This window comes from Salmo salar, chromosome ssa01, assembly GCF_905237065.1.
Source record: "Salmo salar chromosome ssa01, Ssal_v3.1, whole genome shotgun sequence".
Classification (NCBI taxonomy): Eukaryota; Metazoa; Chordata; class Actinopteri; order Salmoniformes; family Salmonidae; genus Salmo; species Salmo salar.
Window position 1 is genome coordinate 55,669,631 of NC_059442.1, and position 27,655 is coordinate 55,697,285.

General features: G+C 41.2%; 1 protein-coding gene across 2 annotated transcripts; it reads left to right on the forward strand.

The window, feature by feature from the left end:
• The first annotated feature begins 4,134 nt into the window (after positions 1–4,134).
• On the forward strand, positions 4,135–26,597 carry LOC106605202 (hydroxycarboxylic acid receptor 2). 2 transcript variants are annotated; one of them, XM_014200604.2, is made up of 2 exons: positions 4,135–4,201; positions 24,400–26,597. In XM_014200604.2, the coding sequence occupies exon 2, from the start codon at positions 24,499–24,501 to the stop codon at positions 25,504–25,506; it is 1,008 nt and encodes a 335-aa protein (XP_014056079.1). In that variant the 5' UTR covers positions 4,135–4,201; positions 24,400–24,498; the 3' UTR covers positions 25,507–26,597. The 2 variants fall into 2 exon arrangements, with proteins under 2 accessions (XP_014056079.1, XP_014056069.1); XM_014200594.2 differs by lacking the exon at positions 4,135–4,201 and adding an exon at positions 13,579–13,748.
• Positions 26,598–27,655: the final 1,058 nt, after the last annotated feature.

Genomic DNA, 27,655 nt, shown 5'->3' on the forward strand with positions numbered 1-27,655 from the left:
CACCGTGATTGCATAAAGGAGTTTTGTATCTATAATTCATAAAATAATTATTATGTATTTTGTGAACGTTAATCGTGAGTAATTTAGTAAATTCACCGGAAGTTTGCGTCCCACCTACTCAACAGCCAGTGTAATCCCGTGGCGCGTTATTCAAATTCCTCAAAAATGCAAAAACTTCAATTTTTCAAACATATGACTATTTTACACCATTTTAAAGACAAGACTCTCGTTAATCTAACCACACTGTCCGATTTCAAAAAGGCTTTACAATGAAAGCAAAACATTAGATTATGTCAGTAGAGTACCCAGCCAGAAATAATCAGACACCCATTTTTCAAGCTAGCATATAATGTCACATAAACCCAAACCACAGCTAAATGTAGCACTAACCTTTGATGATCTTCATCAGATGACAACCCTAGGACATTATGTTATACAATACATGCATGTTTTGTTCAATCAAGTTCATATTTATATCAAAAACCAGCTTTTTACATTAGCATGTGACTAGCATGTGACTAGCATTCCCACCGAACACTGCCGGTGAATTTACTAAATTACTCACAATAAACGTTCACAAAAAGCATAACAATTATTTTAAGAATTATAGATACAGAACTCCTCTATGCACTCGATATGTCCGATTTTAAAATAGCTTTTCGGTGAAAGCACATTTTGCAATATTCTCAGTAGATAGCCCGGCATCACAGGGCTAGCTATTTAGACACCCAGCAAGTTTAGCACTCAGCAAAGTCACATTTACTATAAGAAAAATGTTATTACCTTTGCTGGCTTCGTCAGAATGCACTTCCAGGACTTCTACTTCAATAACAAATGTTGGTTTGGTTCAAAATACTCCATAGTTGTATCCAAACAGCGGCGTTTTGTTCGTGCGTTCAAGACACTATCCGAAAGGGTAAATAAGGGTGACGAGCATGGCGCAATTCGTGACAAAAAAATTCTAAATATTCCATTACCTTACTTCGAAGCATGTCAACCGCTGTTTAAAATCAATTTTTATGCCATTTTTCTCATAAAAAAGCGATAATATTCCGACCGGGAATCTGCATTTAGGTAAACAGACGAAAGAAAATAAAGCATTCGGTCGACTCGGGCACGCGCCTAAGCCCATAGTACTCTGATCGGCCACTTGCCAAACGCGATAAAGTGTTTCAGCCAGAGCCTGCCTCGATATCGTTCAGCTTTTTCCCGGGCTCTGAGAGCCTATGGGAGCCGTAGGAAGTGTCACGTTATTGCAAAGATCCTCAGTCTTCAATAAAAAGAGCCAAGATGAAACACAACTTTTCAGACAGGCCACTTCCTGCATGGAATCTTCTCAGGTTTTTGCCTGCCATATGAGTTCTGTTATACTCACAGACACCATTCAAACAGTTTTAGAAACTTTAGGGTGTTTTCTATCCAAAGCCAATAATTATATGCATATTCTAGTTACTGGGCAGGAGTAGTAACCAGATTAAATCGGGTACGTTTTTTATCCGGCCGTGTCAATACTGCCCCCTAGCCCTAAGAGGTTAATAATGGTCCACCGCACAAAGAACATCCAGCCAACTTTACACAACTGTGGGAAGCATTGGAGAGAACATGAGCCAGCACCCCTGTGTAACGCTTTCGACACCTTGTAGAGTCCATGCCCCAATGAATTGAGGCTGTTCTGAGTGCAAAAGGGGGTGGGGGTGCAACGCAATATTGAAGGTGTTCTTAGTGTTTTGTACACTCAGTTTACTTCCTGTGTCAGAATATAGTTCTGCAGGAGGGGTGAAGTCAGGCGCAGGAGACTCAGCTACGTGAAACACGTAGTATTTTTAATGAAGGAAAACCAGTCCAAAAATAACAAGCCGAAAAGGCAGGGAAAAATATTCCAATAAAGGAAGACTAACACAGTCTTCTGAAATATATCCGGACGCAGCCCAGCAACCCTAACGCCCAAACGCTTAAAATATAAATGGACAGAAAAGAAAATCCCCCAACCTACAATAGCAGACATGAAACAATCCCGCACAACCCCAAACACAAAACAGACAGACTAAATACCCCACTAATTACTAAACACAAAACAGGTGCTACCCTAACCAGACATTACCAAACGAAAACAGAAAAGGAAATCAGTGGCAGCTAGTAGGCCGGCGACGATGACCGCCGCCCGAACGGGGAGAGGCGCCACCTGTGGACGTTGTGACATCCTGTGATACTTCCCTTACTGTGAACACCACACTGAGGCATGACTTTTGTTATCTTCCATATAACATTGATGCAATGCTGCACTATATTAATTTAATTAAGACCAAGTTAACCCCAGAGTGTAAAGCCCCAACCGGATGTATGTAAGATACAGATCTGTTATCTTCATTTAACTTGTTTTTCACAGCAGGAAAAGAATCATGCAGCAACAGGAAATGTGAATTATTATCTGGATTCTTAAAAAAAAAAATTGTAGGCGTTGATACATTTTTCATTAGGGCAAATCAAGTCTGACATTTTAAATTGTAAATTTCACATTTTAGGATTATTTTGTAAACCTTACCATGTTGACAGTTTAAAATCAAATCAAATTCTATTTGTCACATGCGCCATATACAACAGGTGTTGACCTTACAGTTAAATGTTTACTTACAAGCCCTTAACCAACAATGCCGTTTTAACAAAAAATAAGTGTTAATAAGTAAAAATAAATAATCATTAAAGAGCAGCAGTAAAATAACAATAACAAGGCTTTATACAGGGGGTACCGGTACAGAGTCAATGTGCGGGGGCACAGGTTAGTCAAGGTAATTGAGGTAATATGTAGGTAGAGTTAAAGTGACAGTTTATTTACCATGCTTACTTAAAACGATGGAATTAAGGGGATCTGTGAGCATGCTGTCAATGACATGGTGTATTGTGTTTCTACGTATGCTCTGCATATTATGGGATAGAGGCAGTAGCTTTGCGTGGGTAAAATCTCTGGGGAAGCCAAGCCAGTAAAAAAGACATCACAAAACCAGAAAGCAAGTCCACATAGCAAATATTGTATGTAACAATCAGTTATATAACCTGCAGCGTGGTCAAGCAAGTTAATGTTTTCAACAGTTTACTAAACAACTACTGATTTAGAGCCATGGAGTTACCGTAAGTCAGCCCAAAGACAATGGGAGAACAGCCTCCGCCATTCCAGCACCATTTCAACTTAAACATTTAAACATTATCAAATCAACAAGGCTATATATGCTGAGTTTAATACACTGAAAACAAACTTAAAGATACCAAAAACTATTTACTCCAATCAATGTTGCTAAATATCATGTGGCTGTCTATGGTACTGATTTGTCATTTTTGTCAATTCTATTAGGATCCCCATTAGCTAACGCCGTAACGCTATCTAATCTTCCTGGGGTCCAACACCAATTAACAAGGCATTACAAACAACCACAAATCAAGACTTCACAAACATTCAACAGGTAGACAATACAGACAATTAAAATACCTGACAGGAAACACATGTATCATTCAGTTGATGCTTTCTATTTCCTGTCCAGTCATAAGATCTATCTTGAAGGTGGATTTACTTTTTATCCTGAGAAATATGGCTTGGTAAAGAGTTCCATTCAGCTATGACTCTATATAAAACTGTAGATTTAAGGTGATTTGTCCTTGACTTAGGATGTCTTAGCTGCCCTGAATTTGCCTGTCTGGTTTGATGGTACTGTCCTTTGAACAGTCTGGACTGTTCAATGTGAGAACAGTCCAGACTGTTCATCAACAATAACAAGTAAAAATAACGTGGCTATTGTGGCAAAGAAGGGAGTCGAGTGATAAATGGCAGATATGTGAGGGCAGAACTAATAAACGGGCTCTGCCCGATCACTAAAATGGCCACCCCGATCAGAACTACAGATCAAAATGGCCGACGGCCAAAACTACAATTCCCAGAAGCAAGGGGAACCCTGAGAAGGTGGAGCCGACCCACAGATAAAGGGTCAAGAAAAACCAGGAAGAGAGAGAGAGGGCGGGAAGGATCTATGAACCATAGAGAAAGAGACAATCTACATTGGCTGGATTTACCATGTACGAGCTGGACTGTTTTGGACTTACCTGTTGGCGTTTAGACCTGGACCTACCGAGAACCAGATTTGTGTACCGAACCCTGCTATCCTTGACCTTACCTGCGGCCTGGGTGGACCAGGACAGAGAAACAAACATACAGGTACTGTCATGTTCGAAATAACTTTAATTCTGGGCTGACTTTGGTGACAGTTTCCCACTTAATTTGTGACAAACGCTCCTAGCTTCGAAGAGGTTTGCCACACTATATACAGGGAGTACCAATACCGGGTCGATGTGCAATGGTACGACGTAATAGTGGTAGCTATGTACATCTAGGTAGGGGTAAATTGACAGGGCAACAGAAAAGATAGATAATAGAATGAGCTGCAGCAGCAGCGTATGTGGTGATTGTGAAAGTGTGTGTGTGTCAGTGTGTGTGGCGTCAGTATGCATGCATGCATAGCCGCAGGAAGTAGGGGTGCTGAGAGTGCTGCTGCATCCCCTGAATTTTTGTTGTTGTATTTATTAATAATATATTCGTTTTTTCTTCACAAAAGTAGTGCATTGGTCCTTTACTAGTCCTGTATTAGCAGACCGATATACGCAACACACACACCCCCAAACATCTTCCCGCAGCTATGCATGTGTGCGCCTGTTTTGTGTGTGTGTGTGTGTGTGTGTGGGCATATGTAGTGTATGTTAGGGTGTCAGTGTAAGTATTTCATGTGTGAGTGTGTGGGTAGAGTCCATTGTGTGCATAGAGTCAGTGCAAGAGAGTTAGTTCAAAAAAGGGTCAATGCAGGTAGACTGTGAAGCCATTTGATTAGCTATTAAGCAGTCTGGTTTATCAGTCGTATTGATTGGTGGTAGAAGCTGTTCAGTGTCTTGTTGGTTCCAGACTTACTAGTACCGCTTGCCGTGTGGTAGCAGAGTGTCACGTCCAAAATATAATTCCAACATCCAAAGTTTGCAGATTGTGGTGTTGAAAATGCAAACCATGATGTTGAAGCGCCCGAAGTCGGTATGCTTTGCTTATTGGTTGTGGTGCATTGGCACAGAAACCTGTTAATGGAAAATGTGTTGCATATATTTTATATACATTTAAATATGTACAATTTCTGCCTAGCTGATCATTGTCTGATCGTAGTGTAGGTCTAATGAAACAGCCAGGGAGAGTTTGTCACACCCTGACCTGAGAGACCCTTTTCTATGTCTCTATTTAGGTTTGGTCAGGGTGTGATTTGGGTGGGCATTCTACGTCCTTTTTTTCTATGATTTGTATTTCTTTGTTTTGGCCTGGTATGGCTCTCAATCAGGGACAGCTGTACATCGTTGTCACTGATTGGGAGTCATACTTAGGCAGCCTGTTTTCCTTTGGGGTTTGTGGGTAGTTAATTTCTGTTTAGTGTTTTGTTATACCTGACAGAACTGTTTGGATGTCATTTTCTTGTTTTGTTCAAAGTGTCTCGATTACCATTAAATATAAGCACTCAACACGCTGCGCCTTGGTCTACTTCTTCAGACAGCCGTTACAGAGAGCACAATCTATGGCTTGGATGACTGGAGTAAATTGACAATATTTTGGTTATTCCTCTGACACTGCCTGGTATGGCAACTGCTCGGCCTCCGACCGCAAGGCACTATAGAGGGTAGTCATACGGCCCAGTACTGTAACGTTCATCGTAAGGAGTGGACCAAAATGCAGCGGGTATATGTATCATCTTCTTCTTTATTGAAGGAAAAACACTTAAACAAAACAAACGACGAAAACAGTCCCGTAAGGTGCACGGACTATACAGGAAACAACCACCCACAAAACACAAGAGAAAACTAACCAAACTAAATATGGCCTCCAATTAGAGACAACAACAACCAGCTGCCTCTAATTGGAGGTCATTGCCAAAACTAACAGACATAGAAAAGCTAGATTGAAACATAGAAAAACTAGAACATAACCCCGAACCACACAACGAACACCCCCTGCCACGCCCTGACCAAACTACAATGACAATTAACCCCTTTTACTGGTCAGGACGTGACAAGTACATCACTGGGGCCAAGCTTCCTGCCATCCAGAACCTCTATACCAGGCGGTGTCAGAGGAAGGCCCTAAAAATTGTCAAAGACTCCAGCCACCCTAGTCATAGACTGTTCTCTCTGCTACCACATGGCAAGCGATTCCAGAAATCCAAGTCTAGGTCCAAGAGGTTTCTAAACAGCTTCTACACCCAAGCCATAAGACTCCTGAACATCTAATCAAATAACTACCCAGACTATTTGCATTCCCCCCCTCTTTACACTGCTGCTACTCTCTGTTATGATCTATGTATAGTCACTTTAATAACTCTAAAAACATGTACATATTACATCAATTACCTCGACTAACTTGTGCCCCTGCACATTGACTCTGTACTGGTACCCCCTGTACATAGCCTCGCTATTGTTATTTTACTGCTGCTCTTTAATTATTTGTTACTTTTAATTGTTATTTGTCACACCCTGACCATAGAGAGCCCTTTTTATTTCTCTATTTTGGTTAGGTCAGGGTGTGCATTCTAGATTTTGTATTTCTCTGTTCTATTCTATGTTTTCTATTTCTTTGTGTTTGGCAGAGTATGGTTCCTAATCAGAGGCAGCTGTCTATCGTTGTTGTCACAGGATCCAACGAAAGTGGCGCCCCTCCTCGGTCGGGCGGCGCTCGGCAGTCGTCGTCGCCGGCCTATTAGCTGCCACCGATCGTTGTTTCTGTGTCTAGTTTTGTCTGTCTGTTCCGCACCTGTTTTGTGTATGTCATTAGTGGGGACTTATTTAATGTGTGTTTTCAGTTGGGATTTTGTGCGGGATTGTTTATTGTCCACGTTGTGTGATCGACATTTTTTTTTTTTTTTTTTTTGTAGAAGGATTTACCGGGCTGCGCTCCTTGCCTTAGGAATTATATTTTGTGCTGTACGGGCGCAGTTAACCAATACTGGAACTTTGTATAGCGCCCTGTGCTTTTCGGCGTGTGTGTGAATAAGGATTATTAAAAGACACTCCCCTCCAGCACCTCTGTCTCCTGCACTTGATTCCACCTATCAGCCAGTCCGACGTGACAGTTGTCTCTGATTGGGAATCATACTTACGCAGCCTTTTTTCTCCTTCAGTTGTGGGATCTTGTTTTTGTACAGCTCTGTGTAAGCCTGCAGAACGTAACGTTCGTTTTCCTTTTCTTTATTTTGTTTAGTGTTCTGAGTTAAATAAAAGTAAACATAAGCACTTACCACATTGCACCTTGGTCTCCTCCTTACGACGATTGTTACATTATTGTTATTTGTTTTTTATTTAAATATATACTTTTGTTGGTTAGGGCTTGAAAGTAAGCATTTCACTGTAAGATCTACACCTGTTGTATTCGGCGCACGTGACAAATTACATTTGATTTGATAGAGGTCCTGGATAGCAGGGAGCTTGGCCCCAGTGATGTACTGGGGCATACTCACCACTCTCTGTAGGGCCTTGCGGTTAAATGCCTTGCAGTTGCCGTACCAAGTGTTGATGAAGCCAGTCAAGATGCTCTCAATGATGCAGCTGTAGAACTTTTTGAGGATCTGAGGGCCCATCCCAAAATCTTTTCAGCCACCTGAGGGGGAAGAAGCGCTGTCGTGCCCTCTTTACAACTGTGTGGGTGTGTGGACCATGTTAATTCCTTAGTGATGTGGACAGTTATAGTATTATGCAACACAGAGCAGTTAATCATTTTCACAAAATACATTTTCTTGACTTCTCCCTATATCTGTATGGTCTGGCTTAGTGCACATAGTCATGGTAGACCCATGCCAGTGCATATCAGGAGACAACTCTATTAATCTGTGTCACATTTATGCTTCTTTCTTAATAATCTGTTGCCGTTATGATTTATTACCATGTCCAAGTGGGATGGTTTGAGATGGTTCACTATGCATGTTTTAATTTTCAGTTACAGCTCGGTTACAGGACCAATTATTTGTGAAACCTACTAACTATTTAGTTATGCAATATTAGAAATGTCATTTTGACAGGTTCACCAGGCAAGGAAACATGAATATCCCAAACATTCAAAGATAGATCGAGAAGGAAATGTATGCCACCCTTATTATTTCCAAATAATTTCCACTTGTGTTTATAACTTTGTATTTTTCCACTAGTTGTATCATCAACTTCGTTCTCGACTTATGTTTAACCCTTACATCCAGTGTGACTCTTACACCGAGTAAAGTTTGCTAAATGGTTGTAAGAATACACTCTAAAAATATTCTACCACTGCAGTTATACAGTATATAGTTAAACATGTAGTTATATGCTTACTACTGTATTTGTAGCACCACCCATGTTTGATTGTATCTATGTCGGTATGTCTTATATTGGTAAAAATGAAAATTATTTGCCAATCTCCTTACCAAGTGCAATGAATGTGGAAGCTGTGACTCAAAGGGGAAACACACAATTTCAATACATGCTTTCCTATAAAAAGCCTCTTTGATATTCCATGCAAAGCTTGAGAGAAGGCCAAGATTGTGCAAAGCTCTCACCAAGGCAAAGGGTGGCTATTTGAAGAATCTCAAATATAAAATATATTTTGATTTGTTTAGCACTGTTTTGGTTACTACATGATTCCATATGTGTTATTTCATAGTTTTGATCTCTTCACTATTATTCTACAATATACAGTACCAGTCAAAAGTTTGGACACACCTACTCATTCAAGGTTTTTTTTTCTTTATTTTTACTTTTTTCTATATTGTAGAATAATAGTGAAGAGATCAAAACTATGAAATATTTCGCATGCATAGGAAAAAAAATTTTCGGGAACTTATTTTCAAAAACTTAACTCGATTTTCTATTATACATTTTTATGGAAAAACGGTTTAAATTATATGGAAATGTTCGTTTAAATGTGCCCTTTCGTGCAAAAAAACCCCATCCGGCTTGGAGTTGTACTTTTCGATTTATTCAAGTTTAAAGTGTTTTTTTTGGGGGGGGTTTATAAGTATTTAAAACCGTTTTTCAAATTTCACCCCTAGTAACCCAAAATAAAACCACGTGCATATATGCTACGGACACGTCCCCACCAAACCTTAAAACATCCATAAAACACTCATTCTTCATCCCACTGACTTGGGACCACAGTGGGGTGCACCCACGGTGGTGAAGGAGGTGGTTATGGCCTTTAAAAGTATATAAAACCGTTTTTTTTTTTTAAATGGTCCTGGTAACCCAAAAATAAAACATAGCCGATTTTTCTGAGATTTTTGGACTTAGTCGTTTTTCTGAGAATTTTTAAAAACTTCCATAAATCAGCCAGGCCGGCCCCCATTGACTTGGGCCCGTAGTAGGGTGCTCTCAGGGTGGGTATGTATGTATGTATACAGTTGAAGTCGGAAGTTTACATACACCTTAGCAAAATACATGTTCTGGGATTGATTTGCACTTTTCGCACCAAAGTAAGTTCATCTCTAGGAGACAGAACGCGTCTCCTTCCTGAGTGGTATGACTGCTGCATGGTCCCATGGTGTTTATACTTGCATACTATTGTTTGTACAGATGAACGTAGTACCTTCAAGTGTTCGGATTGCTACCAAGGATGAACCAGACTTGTGGAGGTCAACAATTCTTTTCCTGAGGTCTTGGCTGTTTGCTTTTGATTTCCCCATGATGTCAAGCAAAGAGGCACTCAGTTGGAAGGTAGGCCTTGAAATTCATCCACAGGTACACCTCCAATTGACTCAAATGATTTCAATAAGCCTATCAGAAGCTTCTAAAGCCATGACATCATTTTCTGGAATTTTCCAAGCTGTTTAAAGGCACAGTCAACTTAGTGTATGTAAACTTCTGACCCATTGGAATTGTGATACATTGAAATAATCTGTCTGTAAACAATTGATGGAAAAATTAATTGTGTCATGCACAAAGTAGATGTCCTAACCGACTTGCCAAAACTATAGTTTGTTAACACATTTGTGGAGTGGTTGAAAAACGAGTTTTAATGACTCCAACCTAAGTGTATGTAAACTTCTGATTTCAACTGTATATATACAGTTGAAGTAAGAAGTTTACATACACCTTAGCCAAATACATTTAAACTCAGTTTTTCACAATTCCTGACATTTAATCCTAGTAAAAATTATCTGTCTTAGGTCAGTTAGGATCGCCACTTTATTTTAAGAATGTGAAATGTCAGAATAATAGTAGAGAGAATGATTTATTTCAGCTTTTATTTCTTTCCTCACATTCCCAGTGGGTCAGAAGTTTACATACACTCAATTAGTATTTGGTAGCATTGCCTTTAAATTGTTTAACTTGGGTCAAACGCTTCGGGTAGCCTTCCAGAAGCTTCCCACAATAAGGGGTGCATTTTGGCCCATTCCTCCTGACAGAACTGGTGTAACTGAGTCAGGTTTGTAGGCCTCCTTGCTCGCACATGCTTGTTCAGTTCTGCCCACAAATATTCTATAGGATTGAGGTCAGGGCTTCGTGATGGCCACTCCAATACCTTGACTTTGTTGTCCTTTTTGTCAATAACAGCTGCGCAATGTTTAATATTAAAGAAGTCTCGAGGTATTGCTTGCCTGAGGTAGAGTAGCCTGTGATAAACTGTAGATCACACTATCTACCAAGAGAGTACTCATCTATATTATTCATAGCCATCTATTTACCACCACAGACCAATGCTGGCACTAACACTGCACTCAACCAACTCTATAAGGCCATAAGCAAACAAAAAATGTTCATCCAGAAGCGGCGCTCCTAGTGGCCGGGGACTTTAATGTAGGCAAACTTAAATCAGTTTTACCAAATTTTTACAAGCATGTCACATGTGCAACCAGAGGGAAAAAAACTCTAGACCATCTTTACTCCACACACAGAGATGCAAACAAAGCTCTCCCCCGACCTTAATTTGGTAAATCTGACCATAATTCTATCCTCCTAATTCCTGTTTAAAAGCAAAAACTAAAGCAGGAAGTACCAGTGACTCGCTCAATACGGAAGTGGTCAGATGACGCGGATGCTACGCAACAGGACTGTTTTGCTAGCACAGACTGGAATATGTTCCGGGATTCATCCAATGGCATTGAGGAGTATACCACCTCAGTCATTAGCATCATCAATAAGTACATTGACGACGTCGTCCCCATTGTGACCGTACGTACATGTCCCAACCAGAAGCCATGGATTACAGAAAACATCCGCATCGAGCTAAAGGCTAGAGCTGCCGCTTTCAAGGAGCAGGACACTAATCCGGAGGCTTATAAGAAATCCGGCTATGCCCTCAGACGAACCATCAAACAAGCAACGCGTCAATACAGGATTAAGATTGAATCCTACTACACCGACTATGACGCTCGTCAGATGTGGTTAGGGCTTGAAAACTATTACGGACTACAAAGGGAAACCCAGACGCAAGCTGCCCAGTGACGTGAGCCTACCAAACGAGCTAAATGCCTTTTATGGTTGTGTCGAGGAAAGAAACACTGAAGCATGCACGAGCGCACCAGCTGTTCTGGATGACTGTATGATAACGCTCTCGGTAGCCGACGTGAGCAAGACCTTTAAACAGGTCAACATTCACAAAGCTGCAGGGCCAGACGGATTACCAGGACGTGTACTCCAAGCATGCGTGGATCAACTGGCAAGTATCTTCACTGACATTTTCAACCTCTCCCTGACCGAGTCTGTAATACCTACATGTTTCAAGCAGACCACCATAGTCCCTGTGCCCAAAGAAGCAAAGGTAACCTGCCTAAATGATTACCGCTCCATAGCACTCACGTCTGTAGCCATGAAGAGCTTTGAAAGGCTGGTCATGGCTGACATCAACAGCATCCTCCCAGAGACCCACTCCAATTCGCATACCGCCTCAACAGATCTACAGATGACGCACTCTCAATCGTAGTCCACACTGCCCTTTCCCACCTGGACAAAAGGAACACCTATGTGAGAATGCTGTTCATTGACTACAGCTCAGCATTCAACACCATAGAGCTCACGAAGCTCATCATTAAACTAAGGATCCTGGGATTAAACACCTCCCTCTGCAACTGGATCCTGGACTTCCTAATGGGCCGTCCCCCAGGTGATAAGGGTTGGCAACAACACGTCTGCCACGCTGATCCTCAACACTGAGGCCCCTCAGGGGTGTGTACTTAGCCACCTCCTGTACTCCCTGTTCACCCACGACTGCGTGGCCATACACGACTCCAACACCATCATTAAGTTTGCTGACAACACAACAGTGGTAGGCCTGATCACAGACAATGATGAGACAGCCTATGGGGAGGAGATCAGAGAACTGGCAGTGTGGTCTCAGGACAACATCTCCCTCAATGTAAGCAAGACAAAGGAGCTGATCGTGGACTACAGGAAAAGGCGGGCCGAACATTAACATCGACTGGGCTGTAGTGGAGCGGGTCGAGAGTTTCAAGTTCCTTGGTGTCCACATCACCACCAACGAACTATCATGGTCCAAACACACCAAGACAGTCGTGAAGAGGGCACGACAAAACCATTTTCCCCTTAGGAGACTGAAAAGATATGGCATGGATCCCCAGTTCCTCAAAGTTCTACAGCTGCACCATTGAGGGCATCCTGACCGGTTGCGTGACTGCCTGGTATGGCAACTGCTCGGCATCTGACCGTAAGGCGCTACAGAGCATAGTGCATACAGCCCAATACATCACTGGGGCCAAGCTTCCTATATAACAGGCAGTGTCAGAGGAAAGCCTATAAAATTGTCAGACTCCAGTCACCCAAGTCATAGACTGTTTTCTCTGCTACTGCAAGGCAAGCAGTACCGGAGTGCCAAGTCAAGGACCAAAAGGCTCCTCAACAGCTTCTACTCCCTATCCATAAGACTGCTGAACAATTAATCAAATGGCTACCGGACTATTTACATTGTTTTGTACACTGCTGCTACTCGCTGTTTATTATCTATTTATAGTCACTTCATCCCTACCTACATGTACAAATTACCTCAACTAACCTGTACCCCCGCACACTGACTTGGTACCGGTGCCCCCTTGTATATAGCCTCGTTATTGTTATGTTATTATGTTACTTTTTTATCATTTTTTATTTTTACTTAATTTGGTAAATATTTTCTTAACTCTTCTTGAACTGCACTGTTGGTTAAGGGCTTGTAAGTAAGCATTTCACGGTAAGGTCTACACTTGTTGTATTCGGCGCATGTGACAAATCAAGTTTGATTTGATGACTCTTGGGTAAAAGCGGAACTGAGTGCCTCAGCAAAAAGTAATCTAGCAGATGTATGCCTAGTTTTCTTCTTATAAAGCCAGCACATTTCACCTTCTCGTATCTCATGTTAAGTCTATATCATGATTCGCTGGTATTTGGAACAAAATCCCCTATTTCTGTGAACAAGTAGTAGCATGTCAGAACGATGACAAAGATAAACTGGTGTGGGTGAGCCAGAGGATGTTGAAATGAAGGTTGGGTTGTGATTGCAAACTTCCTGAATTAGCTCAGAGATCTTGCTGTTTATGATGTCACACTGGCTCTGGCCAGTCCTCAGAGGAAGTGCTTCTTAAATTCAATCTCAAGACGTTCCTCTTTAAACCAACAGAAAAGCCTGAACAGTGGAGACACACAGAGGAGATACAATATGTTGAGGGGAGCATAGACTGCCTTTCAAACCCAATTGTTGTCACACTGACCCCAAACGCATGACTCAACTGGTGAGTAGCGGATACATATTTTAAATATGTTAAAATGTTCTAATATTGTCGTGATTACACTTGTGAGGTGTGTGGGTGAAAGGGATGCCACGACCGATAACTAGATGGTTGAGTTTAATGTCCTCCTTAGACAACTGACACATACACTATTACAATGCTATAACTTGCAATATTAGCTAGCAGTTGTCTTTGGTTGATCTTTAGTTGGCTCTCCCTATTTTGATTTCTAGACAAACAATCCTTTCTCTGATTTCCCAGATTTTGTTTTGCTCTACCTTTTTGGTTTGATTCCTGTCTTTAAGTTTGTTGTGGGTTTTTCTTTTGTTTGCTTCTTCTTGGGCAAATTTAGTGGTCGCTCATGGTGGGTGTCTTATAGGATCCAGTGTATTTCAGAACCCCGCCTAAAACCCCACCTGTTTCATTTTTGGTTGTTGGTCAGTGACTCTGTTAGTTTCCCCTTCTGTTTGAGCGTCATTTTAGGTTTTCTTTGTGGGGAACGTAACAATACATATAAACTGTATGTTGTTTCGAAATGTTGTTTCTGTTTCATGTTTCTCATCAAAGGCTTATTCTACATCAACAGGCAATTTCATAAGCTGTTCATGAAAAATAGTGTTTACAAGCAAACATAGCAAGCATTTCCAGTGAACATGCATTGAAGGGAGGAGTCCATTTTGAGCTTAGAACATACGTCGTTTAATTCTACGCTGTGTGTTTTTGAATGCATGGCAAGTGAGGCTGGAATATACAAAGAAGTGAAAGGGTGTGTAATATTTGAATTTAAAACAGAACATTGTTTAATTGGAAAAATGGGAAGTCACTATTTAAATCAAATAAAATGTTATTGGTCACATACACATATTTAGCAGATGTTATTGCGGGTGTAATGAAATGCTTGTGTTCCTAGCTCCAACAGTGCAGTAGTATCTAACAATTCACAACAATACAAACGCATCTAAAAGTAAAAGAATGGAAATAAGATATATATATTTATTTATTTAACCAGGTAGGTTAAATAACCAGGTAGGCAAGTTGAGAACAAGTTCTCATTTACAATTGCGACCTGGCCAAGATAAAGCAAAGCAGTTCGACACACATACAACAACACAGAGTTAGACATGGAGTAAAACATACAGTCAATAATACAGTAGAAAAATAAGTCTATATACAATGTGAGCAAATGAGGTGAGATAAGGGAGGTAAAGGCAAAAAAAAGGCCATGGTGGCAAAGTAAATACAATATAGCAAGTAAAACACTGGAATGGTAGATTTGTAGTGGAAGAAAGTGCAAAGTAGAAATAGAAATAATGGGGTGCAAAGGAGCAAAATAAATAAATAAATAAATAAATACAGTAGGGGAAGAGGTAGTTTTGGGCTAAATTATAGATGGGCTATGTGCAGTGATATGTGAGCTGCTCTGACAGGTGGTGCTTAAAGCTAGTGAGGGAGATAAGCGTTTCCAGTTTCAGAGATTTTTGTAGTTCGTTCCGGTCATTGACAGCAGAGAACTGGAAGGAGAGACGGCCAAAGGAGGAATTGGGTTTGGGGGTGACCAGAGAGATATACCTGCTGGAGCGCGTGCTACAGGTGGGTGCTGCTATGGTGACCAGTGAGCTGAGATAAGGGGGGACTTTACCTAGCAGGGTCTTGTAGATGAACTGGAGCCAGTGGGTTTGTATGAAGCGAGGGCCAGCCAACGAGAGCGTACAGGGCGCAGTGGTGGGTAGTATATGGGGCGTTGTTGATGAAACGGATGGCACTGTGATAGACTGCATCCAGTTTATTCAGTAGGGTATTGGAGGCTATCTTGTAAATGACATCGCCGAAGTCGAGGATCGGTAGGATGGTCAGTTTTACGAGGGTATGTTTGGCAGCATGAGTGAAGGATGCTTTGTTGCGAAATAGGAAGCCAATTCTAGATTTAACTTTGGATTGGAGATGTTTGATGTGAGTCTGGAAGGAGAGCTTACAGTCTAACCAGACACCTAGGTATTATATATATGTATAAATACTAGGACAAGCAATGTTGGAGTGCATTGACTAAAATACAGTAGAATAGAATACAGTATATACATATGAGATGAGTAAAGCAATATGTAAACATTATTATCAGCAGATACACAGCTGATGCCTCCTGGACTCTTCACTAACACGACTAGAAGCCGCTACATTCCTGACGTAAGCTCTGGACCTTTGCATCGGATCATCGCAGCTAGCTAGCTGCTACTGTCGTGGAATATTGCCTCAGAAATATAACACTCTTACGAGAACTTGTGAATTCAATATAGACTTTAATACAGAGTAGCAAAGCCGAGCCCTTCCATGGAAGGACCCTATTACACACGTAACAGAGCCGAGCCCTTCCATGAAAAATACTAAATTCTCATTTTAGAGTCCTACCTTCGTAGGATTCTGTCTTTGCATAACGTATAGAGTCCTCTCCCTCTATATGAAAATAGCTTTCCTTGACCTTTCTCCATTATTATCTCTCCATCTCAGTTCTTGCCCACATCTGACAGCTGTATAGGTTATAATGGTAGCAGGCCCTGGTCATATACGTTCCATTCCTTATATTGCTATTCTGTCTCAGCTGTTCAAAGTGGACAGCCTAAATGCTGCTAATAATGGAACCGTTATCATCGTCATGAGCTTTGCTCCCACATAATCTCCCATTTGAGACTAAACAGTCTCACACTAAAACACACAAATAAATCAAAGGCAAGGGAGCATAAATCATCAAGCACTGGGCAAACTTCCCCCTATCTGGCCTAACGATTGGGACTCCATAAACACAAAGACCTGATCAAACATCTCCATTCATATACAATGGAAAGAAGTAAAAGATCCAATCTGTACAAATACTGTCACGGATATCGTCGGTGAAGGAGGACCAAAATGCAGCAGGACTGTGATTGTTCATTTTTGAACATTTATTAAATCAAAACGAAACACAAAAACCACAAACAAGAGAACGAACGATCCACTGACAGTCTGGCAAGGCACAAGGCTAAACACAGAACAATTTCCCACAAACACACCCAACTAATATAGGACTTCCAATCAAAAGCAACACCACACAGCTGCCTTCAATTGGAAGTCCACCCCAATTAACTCCACATAGAAACACACTTACTAGACTACACATAGAAATACATAAACATAGACCATAAACCAAAAACCCGGAAATACTAAATCAAACACCCTTTTACCAAAGCACCACCCCGGACCACATAAAACAAATACCCTCTGCCACGTCCTGACCAAACTACCATAACAATTAACCCTTATACTGGCCAGGACGTGACAAATGCAAAGTAAAATCAAACTGAAAATACAATGTAAAAGCATTAGCATGTAATACATAGCTGAGATAGCCTTGCATGAGGTTATGTAAAACATAAAGAAAATAAGAAAACCCTTGTCATTCTAAATACAACACATAAGCAAGATCCTTCCTTGCGGACACCTCTGTAACAACAGTGATATCACAACTGAAACACCTGTTAATTAAGGACATGGTCCGTAGACACTTGTAACCGGAATTTCCCCATGTTACCTACTAGTTTAAGTAAACAAAATTCAGAAGTTCTAACTTCATTTATCCCTTGTCAAAGGTAGAAAGGAAATAGAAAATACACTCCATAGCAAGCGATTACAAGGTTATACATATTGCAGCAGTCCAGTTTTCAATCAAGCACATTAGAATCAGGTGCTTTACTAAAAACATGAAAACCTTGATCATTGTAATCATATCCTCCTCCTGGAGTAACCCCATTTACCTAAAGCTAAATCCAACCAGTCCCAAGCATGGGTATTAAATCCTTAACCTCTTGTCGCAATCCCTTCAGTTTGGTCATAGCTAAAGGAAAAGATCCATCTTGTACATTGTTATTATTAGGTGTTATCCAAAGAAATTGATTCAAACCCTGATTTTAACCTCATCTCTTGGTTTGTATTCATCAAGAACTCCTCTCGGCTGTCCAATTGCATCTAAGTATAATTTTGGATCTGATTCATAGGCTCTACGTACTCTATGCTTTACAGACTCATCCTGCTGTGATTTAATGATAGACACCTGTTGTATCGCTCTAACTAAAATACAGAGACCTCTTCAGTCTTTTGGGAAGACATTCAAGAGTTTGTTCTGCCCACACATCCTGAAACTATCAGCTATACCTTTATCCTGATTCTTTAACATTTCAAGAGATAATGCTACTTGAGTTATATTACCACATTTACCTTTGTGATTCACACTCATTCCTCTATCATCAAATTTACCAACTCCTGCAGTTTCTAACACCCAAATAATTTAACAATAGTGTTTCTCACATCTATCCCACTATCATCATAGCTGTAGAAACATTCATATTGTAACGGTCGTCGTAAGGAGCGGATCAAAATGCAGCGGGTATATTTATCATCTTCTTTATTTTAATAAAGGAAAAAACACTTAAACAAAACAAACAACAAAAACAGTCCCGTAAGGTGCACATACTATACAGGAAACAATCACCCACAAACACAAGTGAAAACACACACAACTAAATATGGCCTCCAATCAGAGATAACAACAAACAGCTGCCTCTGATTGGAGTTCATTGACAAAACTAACATAGAAATAGAAAAACTAGAAAAAACACAAAACAGAACATAAACCAAAAACCCCGAAACACACTAAACAAACACCCCCTGCCACGCCCTGACCAAACTACAATAACAAACAACCCCTTTTACTGGTCAGGACGTGACACATTTTTACTTTTTACAACAGTAAACCTACCATTATGAGGACCATTTAATTCAGTTCTTATGTCATATGTTGCACATTCATGTTCTCCCAACATATTTTTGTCACGGCTGTCTGAAGGATCGGACCAAAATGCAGCGTGTTCGTAGTTCCACATATTTATTTGTTCCGTGAAACTAAATGCAATACATTAAATACTTGAAACACAAAACGCAGAGAGAAACACACTACTCAAAATTAATCACCCACAAAAACAGGTGGAACAAACATCAACTTAAATATGACCTCCAATTAGAGGTAACGAGGATCAGTTGCCTCCAATTGGAGATCAACCCAAACAACACCAACATAGATATACAAAACTAGAAACTGAACATAGAAATACAAAAACAGACAAACACCCCCTGTCACGCCCTGACCTACTCTACCATAGAAAATAACAACTTACTATGGTCAGGACGTGACAATTTTTGTTTAATTCACTTCTACCTTTAGCGCTACCTAATGCCAACCTGCATTCTATGTTACACAAAGGAATGTAGTATTTTCTCTGAATACATTGAACATTTTCCATTTAACACATTCTTCAAATGATGCAAGTTCAGGTACTATTAAAAGATCAGACAAAGGTTATTTGCTACACAAAACGCAATTGTCCATCCTATGTTTAGCTGTTGTGTACTGAGCCCACTTATACAAGCCATTTGTAATTGCTTTTCTACATTTTTGATCAATGTTTCATTCTGGGGTCGTTTCTTCATTGTAGCTACCCCAGTTGGTAACAGATGTCCAGATTTTCTGCATCAACCCACTTTCTTGTGATTTTGATATTGTCTTAGTTGGTGTACTAGTCTCTAGTGGGAGATGATTTTACAATATCTTCTAGGTTTGTCGCTGTTGCTGTCAAGGCCATTCTACCATTCTTCATCTGTCCTGGTTCACTGTCTGTTAGAAAGACCATGTGAGGACAGAGAAGTTGATGATAAGAAAGTCTCCTTTCCATTCTCCTGTCGTTGTTTCTCCGTCCCCTTGGACAGCACCTCTGTCAGGGGTATCTGCCAGAGTAGGTATGTCATCACGAGCAACAGGCATGTCACTCTTCCCCATTCCCGGACTCTCTGGATATTCAGGAGATAGTGTCTGTTTGCTGTTGGAAGTTGCTCCTTGATCCACCGCTTCTTCAGCTTCTTCCTGGCTCCTGCCTGGCCCCTGCCTGGTGCATCGATCTCCTCTGCTCCCGTTCCCTTTGGACACCCACCTGATGTATTAGCATCCTCTGCGTCTTCATGGCCTGGTGGTTGTCTTTGGGACTTTGGTACAGTGGTTTAGATGGTACCACGTGTTGCTTCCTTTCACCTGGACAGCAGTTAATGTTGTTTGAGCCACCTTGTAGGGACCCTCCCTCCTTGGCTCATTCCTTTCTTCCGGAACACTCGAACCTGGTCACCTTGGATCACCAGACGTGGAACCTCTGGTTCAGGTTTCTGCCTTCTTTCTGTGAGGCATTCAAACTTAGAGACGTATGGCCTCTGTTCTATGATCACACCATACACCCTCTTATTTCCATCACTCATCAGACAACAACTAACATTCCAGCTGAAGCTGGTGACCCCCTCTCCTTCTGGTTCCTAAGCATAAGACTTGGAAAGCAAAAAACAAAACATAACAGTATTGACAATGTGATATGCTATGCATAAATATATTCATGAAAACCGAAATCTGAGACCATGACAATTCCCACTGTCTCTTCACCTGACTCTATGCCTCCAGGATACTTTTCTTCTGGACTCCACAAAAATAAAAGCCCTAAAAAGCTTCCTCATGCTTCCACCCAGTCTTCCCCTTTCGGCCCCAGGTTCTGAGAGGTGTTCCCAAATCATGTCATTTTCACTTTGTTTCCCATCTGCTCCATTTCAACTGATAGGCATCTGCATATCCCTAATCAACATTATATCTTCTTGAAGTAATTCAACACTGTATATGCTTTCACATTAATGCCTTCAACATGTTGTTTAGAGTACAATTACCCTAACATCTATCCTCTTTCACATGATGCATTAACCAATAGAACAAGTAGCTCCCAAACCCAACCCATCTGTATGTCTACAGTGGAATCTAGTCTCTCTCTCTTTCTCTCTTTCCGCGTCCTCTGTCATGGTGTTTTCAAGCTCACCCATTATTCAGCTGGACCTTACTTCTTGTGAGAATTATGCACCCACCGAAGAGAGACATGACGATCTTTACCACTACAGGTGGTGTAAGAAGTGTACCCCCAGCCTGGTGTATCTTGATGTACACTCAATCTCCAGAATTCAGCCAATGCCCTTGGTTATTTCTGGCTTCTATGTGCTGCTTCTCTTCTGAGGACATACACACTAACACATGGGTCATTTCCTGACAACAGACTTTCTTCTTATAGCAAGATCACTAATTCGTAATATTTAAATAACAGCCCTATTTAAACATTCTGTCTCAAACACCTCTCCTCCTGCCACAGATATATGTATACATAATGATAGCCAAATTATGGTCCCAACAGCAACTGCTGAAAGAATAATATGTAATCAATCAAGTGTCTTCCAGTTGGAAGAATATCCAACCTCTCAAAACTCTATGACCACTACTCATAATGTAACTAAACCTGGAGAAAACGTCCATCCGGAACTCCATTTACATTCTAATCCAGATACTTTTACTCTTAAAACCACCGACAATCAATAACCGCTTTCCCCAGTATCGCAGTCTCCAAGGACATTTCGACAAGAGAAAATGGAAACCCTTTTTCTGGAAAAGAAAGTGTACATTTCGTTAGCATTCACAATGTTACCTTTTAATCAGAAAGCCAATAGTATTACTTAAATACCGAACATGATCATCATAAGTCCACTGTCCTTACTCCAATCATTAAATGTTTGTTTCAATCCACCACCATGTTCATAAACTAAAACATTTAAAAGTTAATTTTAAATTTGGCAATCCCAACGCTGGCGCTTAACCCAATTACTTCTTTAACTCGACAAACATTTCCTCACACTTTTGATTCCATCCCATAAGTGTCTTAGCAGTTTCAGAGAATGACGGTATAAAATGTCTAACAAAATTGAAAACCCCTTACGTTTTTCTGAGCATGCGAGGAGAGTTTAGCCATGCCACAGAACGCATAGTTTCTACCCGATCCCGGGTTATGTGTATCTTGCCCTCAGAAATTGAAAACGGCAAATATGTTACATTTTGCTTTGCCTGTTCCTCCAACTAATTTACTAAGGTGGTGAGCTCTCATATAAGTTTATTTTCCCTCTTTCGACGCTAATAACAAATCATCCACGTATTTTATCACCACAGAAACGATTGTTTCAATGCAAAATGATACCAAGTGGGACTATTTGTAAATCCCATCGGTACTCTAATAAAAGTTAGGTAAAACGTGATCTAATACGTCTTCCATCACATTTAAACTGTAATCTCTATGAACCACTCATTGATCGAACAGAGACCATACACCGCTATGTGAAAGTTCCATTCTTGCTAACCTCAAAACGATTAGTTGTTGCTCCTTTGAAAAAGATGCAAACTCTTGTATAGCTGCATTTCCTGCTACTGCACTAGGTTCCGGTGTCACCTTACACACATTCTTCCCATAACCAATAGCTCCCTGTTTTAGATATGAGACTATCTCCTTACGCTTTGATATTCTCTATGGCTCTACTAACCCCTCGCACGTCTGCGAGGCGAGCAGAGTCATATCTGGCCCCCATCGTAATGTATTTTCTGACGATAGAATGCTGACATCAAAACGCTGGTAAATTGAGCTTCTTATTCTGGTTTTATGTGATTGTTTCAATTCATAATTGCCTCCCTGAATCCTTTATTGATTTTATTTATCCTGTTTACCGGGTAATGTTGCCCTACATTATCCAGTTTGCTCTTTCATATTCAAGCCGAATTGGTAAAATTAACGTGCGCTTCTTTCAGCGACTCCATGGCTTTATTAAATTCCGCTATCTCTATATTCCAGGGAGAAACGGTCCGTTTTGTTGCATTACAACCTATAATTTAAATTGATTTTTATATGGATTTCATGTAATGGACATACACAAAATAGTTTAAATTGGTGACATGAAATGGAAAAAAATAACTTGTTTAAAAAAAAATACAAAAAAATAAAAGACGGAAAAGTGGTGCATGCATATGTGTTCATCCCCTTTGCTATGAAGCCTCTAAATAAGATCTGGTGCAACCAATTACCTTCAGAAGTCACATAATTAGTTAAATAAAGTCCACCTGTGTGCAATGTAAGTGTCACATGATCTGTCACATGATCTCAGTATTTATACAACTGTTCTGAGAGTCTTCAACACCACTAAGCAAGGGGCACCACCAAGCAAGTGGTACCATGAAGACCAAGGAGCTGTCCAAACAGGTCAGGGACAAAGTTGTGGAGAAGTAAAGATCAGGGTTGGGTTATAAAAAAATATCAGAGACATTGAACATCCCACAGATCACCATTAAATCCATTATTAAAAAAATGGAAAGAATATGGCACCAAATAAACCTGCCAAGAGAACGCACGGACCAGGCAAGGAGGGCATTTATCCGAGAGGCAACAAAGAGACAACCCTGAAGGAGCTGCAAAGCTCCACAGCGGAGATTGGAGTATCTGTCCATAGGACCACTTTAAGCCGTACACTCCACAGAGCTGGGTTTTACGGAAGAGTGGCCAGAAAAAAAGCCATTGCTTAAAGAAAAAAATAAGCAAACACGTTTGGTGTTTGCCAAAAGGCATGTGGGAGACTCCCCAAACATATGGAAGAAGGTACTCTGGTCAGATGAGACTAAAATGTAGTTTTTTGGCCATCAAGGAAAACACTATTTCTGGCACAAACCCAACACCTCTCATCACCCTGAGAGTACCATCCCCACAGTGAAGCATGGTGGTGGCAGCATCATGCTGTGGGGATGTTTTCATCGGCAGGGACTGGGAAACTGGTCAGAATTGAAGGAATGATGGATGGCGCTAAATACAGGGAAATTCTTGAGGGAAACCTGTTTCAGTCTTCCAGAGATTTGAGACTGGGACAGAGGTTCACCTTCCAGCAGGACAATGACCCTAAGCATACTGCTAAAGCAACACTCGAATGGTTTAAGGGGAAACATTTAAATGTCTTGGAATGGCCTAGTCAAAGCCCAGACCTCAATCCAATTGAGAATCTGTGGTATGACTTAAAGATTGCTGAACACCAGCGGAACCCATCCAACTTGAAGGTGCTGGAGCAGTTTTGCCTTGAAGAATAGGCATAAATCCCAGTGACAAGATATTCCAAGTTTATGAAGACATACCCCAAGAGACTAATTGCTGCAAAAGGTGACTCTACAAACAATTTATAAAAACCTGTTTTTGCTTTGTCATTATGGGGCATTGTGTGTAGATTGATGAGGGAAAAAAGCAATTTAGAATAACGCTGTAGTAGTGTAGCTCGTGTAGTCACGTGGGTCGCACCTCAACCAGTCTAGTTTTGCTGAGCTCTTTCATATGGGAAAGCATTATTTTTTTAAATTATTTTTTACCAAATAAGGGGCTCCCGAATGGCGCAGAGGTCTAAGGAACTGCATCTCAGTGCAAGAGGCGACACTACAGTCCCTGGTTTGAATCCAGGCTGAATCACATCGGCCGTGATTGGGAGTCCCATAGGGCTGCCCGCAATTGGCCTGGGTTTGGCCGGGTTTGACTGTCATTGTAAATAAGAATTTGTTCTTAACTGACTTGCCTAGTTAAATAAAGGTTAAATTAAGAAATACAAATGAACAGACATTTCTTAGAAAATACATTTGTCTGTGTGTCTGTCTTGAAAGCATGACCCAGTTAAAAATGTACTTTATTTTCTCACATTTTCCTTGTTTGTACAGATATTCCCCTGAGATGCTCTGAAAAAAGGAAGAGGTGGACTTTGTGAAAAACGGCAACATCCAACGTTTCCTGGCAGCGAAATCATACTCAATCTAACGATGGCTGAAATGACTACAGTAGCACACGATAACTCTACTGGCAGAGAGAACCAGTCCTTGCACTGCCCATCCGCTCAGCATCTGGTGGCCGACATACTGCCTCCTGTCCTGATTATAGAGCTCCTACTGGGCCTGCCAGGCAATGTAGTGGCCCTGTGGATCTTCACTTGTCGTCTGAAGATCTGGAGGGTCAACACTCTATTTCTCTTCAACCTGGTCCTGGCTGACTTCATGCTGCTCATCTGCCTGCCTTTCCGCATTGACAACCTGCTCCGTGGGGAACACTGGGTGTTTGGCGACGCCTGGTGCCGGATCAACCTCTTCATGCTGGCTGTCAACCGTTCGGCAAGCATTGCCTTCATGACTAGCGTGGCCTTCGACCGATACTTCAAGGTGGTCCATCCACACCACCACATCAACCACATGACATCTACCCAGGCGGGAATGGTGGCGGGGGGCATCTGGGCGGTAGTGATCTCCCTGCGGCTCCCCCTGCTGGCCACCAACCTCCTAAGCGAACATGGCAACGTCTCCCTGTGCCGCAGCTTCAGCTCCTACTCTGTGATTCCCCCGGCGATCCTGCTGCACTACATGGTGTTCATCGGGGAGTTCTTCCTGCCCCTGCTGCTCCTGCTGTTCTGCTCAGCCAGGATCGCCTGCATCCTGCGCCAACGGCAGCTGGACAAAGAGAAGAAGGTGCGGCGGGCCATCCGGGTGGTGGGGCTAATTGTGGCTGTGTTTGTGCTGTGTTTCTTTCCTGGCATCGCTACAGGCCTGGTTTCGCTCTATATCAAGGCGTTCAGACCCTGGGACTGTGACTCCTTCAAAATGGCAGGCCAGCTTTTCAGCCTGTCCATTGGCTTCACCTACCTTAACAGCGCCCTGGACCCGGTCATCTACTGCTTATCCAGCTCAATGTTCCAAAACTCCCTCAAGAGCTCCATCAATAAGATGGGCCTGGTGGAGTTGAGGCTGAGCCGACGGGGAAGCATGGCCAGCGATGGGTAAGGGGAGATGGTGTGAGGAGGCAACTCTGGCCCTTTCCAGAGACAGGCCCCACCTTCTAGAATGCCCTAATAAGGAGAACAGACTCATGGGAGTGAATTGAATGGAGACTAGACAGTGGAATTTTACAGCTGTAATTAACAAGCCATATGTTATATTCAGAAAAATTTCGTAGCTATGTGGAATGCTGAATACCAGTTATTGTGAAACAAAGATAGGAAAATAAATGCAGTCATTCCATCTAAATTTGACATTATTTTCATAACCATGTGATGTTGTAGAATGCCATTATGTTTTTGTCTTGATTTACTAATATGTCTGTCAAATACACCGTCATTTTTACCAAATACAGTGTTCATACAGCAAGATGTTTAATCAAGTGTATGTGTTGCTCAGTTCTTTAAGAAGTGGTATTTTTATGTGATGCTTAAAGTGATGTTATACTGTACACTGTCTACAAAACATGTTCTTTCCATTACATAGACTGACCAGGTGAATCAAGGTGAAAGCTATGATCCCTTATTGATGTCACCTGTTAAATGAACTTCAATCCGTGTAAATGAAGGGGAGGATACTGGATTTTTACGCCTTGAGACAATTGAGACAGGATTTTTAAGCCTTGCGACAATTGAGACATGGATTGTGTATGTGTGCCATTCAGAGGGTAAATGGACAAGACAAAAGATTTAAGTGCCTTTGAACGGGGTATGGTGGTAGGTGCCAGGCGCACTGGTTTGAGTGTCAAGAACTGCAACGTTGCTGGGGTTTTCATGCTCAACAGTTTCCCGTGTGTATTAAGAATGGTCCACCACCCAAAGGACATCCAGTCAACTTGACACAGCTGCGGGAAGTATTGGAGTCAACATGGGCCAGCATCCCTGTGGAACGCTTTCAACACCTTGTAGAGTCCATGCTCCAAATTGAGGTTGTTCTGAGGGCAATAAGGATGCAACGCAATATTAGGAAGGTGTTCCTAATGATTTGTACACTGAGTGTATATTTTCTATGCTATTTTGTTCATTTGTGATGAATGAAATGGCAATAAAGATTATCCAGAATGTTATGTAAAATAAATATTTTTCTTTTGTATTCTATTTTCTATTATTTTCTATATTACTATTATTATCACAGCATTGTTGGAAAGAGCTCTCAAGGTATGAATTTCATGGTACTTTTTTACACCTGTTGTAGCCTGTGCACGTGGCAAATAACCTTGTCATAAAGAGATTGAAGACAGCTCTAAAGTACTTGTCTTCACAACAAGCAAGATGTCTCTCCTAGTGTCCTCCAGATACTCAGACAGTTCAGGACCAGTCTCTCTCATCCTCTACTTCCACAGGGCTGAAGCCACAGATGAAGGGGGGCTCTTGATTGCTGCTGGGGGAGACTCTTCTCTTCAAAGACTCACATTATCCACACAGAAGTGCTACTTGTCTTCCTTTGTTGCACAGCACCTGGTAGCAGCAAGGGAACTCAATCAATGGCTGTAGGTGTAATTACCGCTCAGCTACCACTGCTGTGCCAACATGTGACTCTGACATGTGGCTTACTGGGACGAGACACGGCAGTGCAAACAGAGGTATTAGATGTCTTTCTCTCAAGTTTCCGTTATTACTCACAGAGGAATTTTTTGCTCAAATATCTCCAAAGCTGATATACAGGGGATTTGGGAGGCTGTCATCTAAGTCTTTAATAAGAGAACAAATACAATCCACTGTGGTCATGCACACTGTCTACGTGTCTTTAATAGACACACAAACCAAAGGCTTGGATTTTAATGTAGTGGTTATAAACCTTTTCCTTTCCGGGGACCACAAGGTCACCATCAAAAGCTCTTGAGGGCCACCAAGCACAGAACCGCAGAATTGTTAAACATAAAATATCTTAGTGGGAGTTACATTTATTCAGTGAATGTAACATATTAGTTAATGGCTTATTATTACACAAGGATGTTTGTTAACAAAAATTAATTACAGTACTTTATATGATTGTAAAATGTGTTACTGTACTGTAAAACCACTGTAGAACATTTACAGTTATACATTTCACTGTAATACGATTTTTGAATCAATGTATCAACCTACGTGACATCAAAGAGGGCCAACCAACGTTCTGGTAGAGAATGCAGGGATGAGCACTAAAATTGTCAGCC